Source organism: Sinocyclocheilus grahami, unplaced genomic scaffold (genome assembly GCF_001515645.1).
Source record: "Sinocyclocheilus grahami isolate Dianchi unplaced genomic scaffold, SAMN03320097.WGS_v1.1 scaffold1442.1, whole genome shotgun sequence".
NCBI lineage: Eukaryota > Metazoa > Chordata > Actinopteri > Cypriniformes > Cyprinidae > Sinocyclocheilus > Sinocyclocheilus grahami.
This window is the reverse complement of record NW_015506621.1, coordinates 341,475-345,099: the sequence shown is the minus strand read 5'-3', so window position 1 is coordinate 345,099 and position 3,625 is coordinate 341,475. Positions and strand designations below refer to the sequence as shown.

Here is a 3,625-nt window from a genome sequence, read left to right as displayed (position 1 = left end):
GAGACCAGGACAACTAGATGAGCCCCAGATACAGATCCCCTGTAAAGACCTTGTCTCAGACGACCACCGAGACAAGACCACAGGAACCAGACGAATCCTCTGCACAATGTGACTTTGCTGCAGCCTGGAATTGAACTGCTGGTTTCGTCTGGCCAGAGGAGAACTGGCCCCCCGACTGAGCCTGGTTTCTCCCAAGGTTTTTTCTCCATTCTGTCACCGATGGAGTTTTGGTTCCTTGCCGCCTCTGGCTTGCTTAGTTGGGGACACTTCATTTCCAGCGATATCGTTGACTTGATTGCACAGATACTATTTAAACTGAACTGAGCTGGATGATGACATCACTGAATTCAATGATGAACTGTCTTTAACTGAAAAATGAGTGTTTACAGTTCTCATTTTGCATTATTGACACACTATTTTCTTAATTAATGCTGTTCAGTTGCTTTGACACAATCTGTATTGTTAAAAGCGCTATATAAATAAAGGTGACTTGACTGCATTTCCCATGGTTCCCCTCACTCTGCTCCCGTCATCCCCTGCATCCTCATTGTTTCACTGGTTTCAGCTGTGTCTTGTTAGTTTGATTATACTGCTGGTGTATATATGCTGGTTGTTTTGTGTCATTCCGGCCTTCAGTCTTGCTTTTGCTGTTATGTGTTCATGCCTCGTATCTTAGATTATTGTATGGATTATGTTTGGATCATTAAAAGCTACACTTGGATCATTTGGTTTCTGGAGTCATCCCGTCACAAGTAATAGTGAAACACCTTTTTTGTAGAGCTACACCACTGAAGTCACGTAGACGTCACATACATCACGTGTGGCAGTGAAGTTATTAATTTTCAATTTGGCTAACACACTGCAACAGCTACTCAACACTATGAAGAGCCGTACAAGCCATAATTCATTCTGGCGCTCCCACACACTTATGTTCTCTTTTCACATACTTGTGAAAGTACATGTTTATATATTATTACTAATCTATATTTAACGAAAATAAAGGCATATAGGCAAAATAAATGAAAAATTAAACCGAGATGCAACTAACAGCAGTTATTGAAAACCTAACTAAAATGATAATAATAATAATAATAATTAGGCTTATCACAAATAAATAATTGCTTTGGTAATCATTATGCTCTCCCTCCGTGCAGAGCCGCCGAGTGCAGGACTCTGGTTTAAAGTGCACTGTATAATCAGGAATAAGAGACGATCGATGCATTGGAGATTGAGAGGGAAAGCTGCCAGTGTACCAAGCTGTGCTATGCATCATGCAGACAGTCCTGGCTCTGCCCATCATCACGTTCATGCAGACGCAGACGTGTTCAGTGAGAGGTGTGTAGCAAAGTTACGAACGCCATAAATTGGGACAGCCCACGCAGAGATGCCGTGACGTAATCGCACTTCAAATACGAACTTCGAGGTGCGCCGCAGCTAAAGCAAGCTGTATCTGGTCCAGAGCCTGAGTATATCGTTTAGTCTTGCGCTGTGAGAGTGAGAGTATGTCTGCTGCTGTGACTCTAGCGCTGCTGTTCTTCTGGTCTGTGGCACTGAACGAACAGGTGACCGAGGGCTGCAGGTGTTTACCAAAACACCCTCAACAGCAGTTCTGCGCGTCTGATATAGGTACGTCAAACACATGCATCGCTAATCAAACACGAACAGGTGCCGTATTCAAATCTGTAGATTGCACGCTGCTTTAAGATGTTATCTTCAGTTCATTTACATTAGTTCAGTGACTTGAATTATTGAACTACACATTAGGTTTATGGAAAGTACGATGATGGAACCTTACATTTTTATAAATTATAGTATAAGACAATATATGACTATTTATTTAAATGTTATTTATTTTTCAGTAAGGAGCTCTTTTGTAGTGTCAAAGTATTTAATGGGACAATTCACAGAAAAATGAAAATTCTGTCATCATTTATTCACCCATGTTATTTAATACCTGTATGAGTTTTTCCACGTGTAACACAGGAAGATATTTTGAGAAATGTCTGTGTTTTTCAATGGGCTCCAGTGTTTGGTTCCCAACATTCTTTCAAGCATCTTATTTTGTGCTCAATCTTGGAAAACTTGAAATGCGAAATATAAAAAATTGAATCCTGGTACATTTAAAAAAAATAAAATTAACTCATTTGACTTTTTTTTTACCAATTAGTGTTTCGAGCTAAGGTCATTGGAACGGTGAACAGCACTCTCCCTCAATTAACTGCATACAAAATCCAAACTATTGAGGTGAGAAAATTTAGGCAACTTGACACATCATTTTCCAATACAATCTTTTTTAACAAGAAATATGTGTATAATTTTTTTTAAATCCAGACATTTAAGCAATTAGACAAGAAGATATTTCAGGTCATCTACACTTCTCAAACCTCATGTGGCATCAATCTGGAAAACGGCGAGTATCTACTGTCAGGTAAAATCATTTACTATCTCAAGGCAGAGTTTGAGTTGAAACTGAACACCTTGATTCCTGATGCTGGTTGTTAACATCAGTTGAGGCTGAAATATGCTACACAAATTAAATTGACAGATTTCACAGAAAATCACATATGTGTATTCAATTATTCAACTTAAATTTTTTAGATTTCATCCAGTCTGAGAATATCACAGTTTGATAATATTTGAGAATATTTTAGAGCACATATCATTTTCACTTATCGTGCATCTCTTAGCAACAAGACAGGTTTCTGCATGAGTTTGTGGTGTTTGTAATGAGTTCATAGTCTGTTTGTTTGTGTATGACATCCAGTTTCCTTTCAAGGGAACTTCGAACTGCGTCCTCTATGGGGAACGCCTCGTCGTGACCCGTGTCTGAAGCATACATTGAAAAAAACACCAACAACACTTTGGCCGGCGACAGCCCATGACGTCACTACCAGTGCGATTATAGTATAAATAGGCGCCTGGAGAACATATCATTCTCTTCTTCGTCTTCACTGACCGTTTTGTTTGAAGCGTGCATTTCTGTGGTAAGAGCGATCTATATTCCTATCATTATGGCGAGCACTAGCAAAGCATTTAGAGGGTGTGTGCATCCGCGTCGTCGTTATTTGACACCTGATGACACACACGATCTCTGCGTTGTTTGTTTGGGCAAAGAGCATGCACGCGATGTCCTTGAGGGGGCAATCCGCGTTCATTGTGAGCGTATTTTAATGAAAAGCTCCGCTCTCGTTTGTCTCTCTTTTCGAGGAAAGTGGGGCAACCATTTTCTTCCCGCGGCTCAGGACCCACCGCTGCTGAGGCACGGAGGAGGATGGGCTCGTGGGGATCGCAGGTGGATCTGGCTGATGAGTTTAAAAAGGGGTTTTCCCTCTCGCGCTTGTCGGCTGTGAACGAGAGTAAGCTGCTGGAGGATGATGTTATTTCTTTAACTTCGTTTGATCCGGGGGCCGGTGTTCTGCTGGGTTCAGCCCGGTAAGAGCGGGAGATATCTGAGGATGGTGAAGAAGCTGAGGCTGAGCCTTCCCAATCCTCCTGCTCTATGTATGGTGAGTTTTGAGCGTTATCTTTTCTTGCGCATTCATCGATTCCAGCATACAAGTTATGCCAACATCGAGGCGATGCGCAAAAGCGGTTATGAGAAGATGCCCCTATAGAGAGACACTGG

The 3,625-nt window shown here is 41.4% G+C and overlaps 1 protein-coding gene across 2 annotated transcripts in view; it reads left to right on the top strand.

Moving 5' to 3' along the window:
• Positions 1-3,625, top strand: part of LOC107570336 (metalloproteinase inhibitor 3-like) — a 9,857-nt gene that overhangs the window by 2,175 nt on the left and 4,057 nt on the right. Inside the window, exons 1-3 of one of the 2 annotated variants that reach the window (XM_016256558.1) lie at positions 1,375-1,626; positions 2,168-2,244; positions 2,332-2,428. In XM_016256558.1, the coding sequence (XP_016112044.1) occupies positions 1,503-1,626; positions 2,168-2,244; positions 2,332-2,428 (298 nt within the window). In that variant the 5' untranslated portion in view covers positions 1,375-1,502. Of the gene's footprint in view, positions 1-1,374; positions 1,627-2,167; positions 2,245-2,331; positions 2,429-3,625 lie in introns of those variants that run through there. The other variant, XM_016256557.1, reaches the window with a different exon arrangement.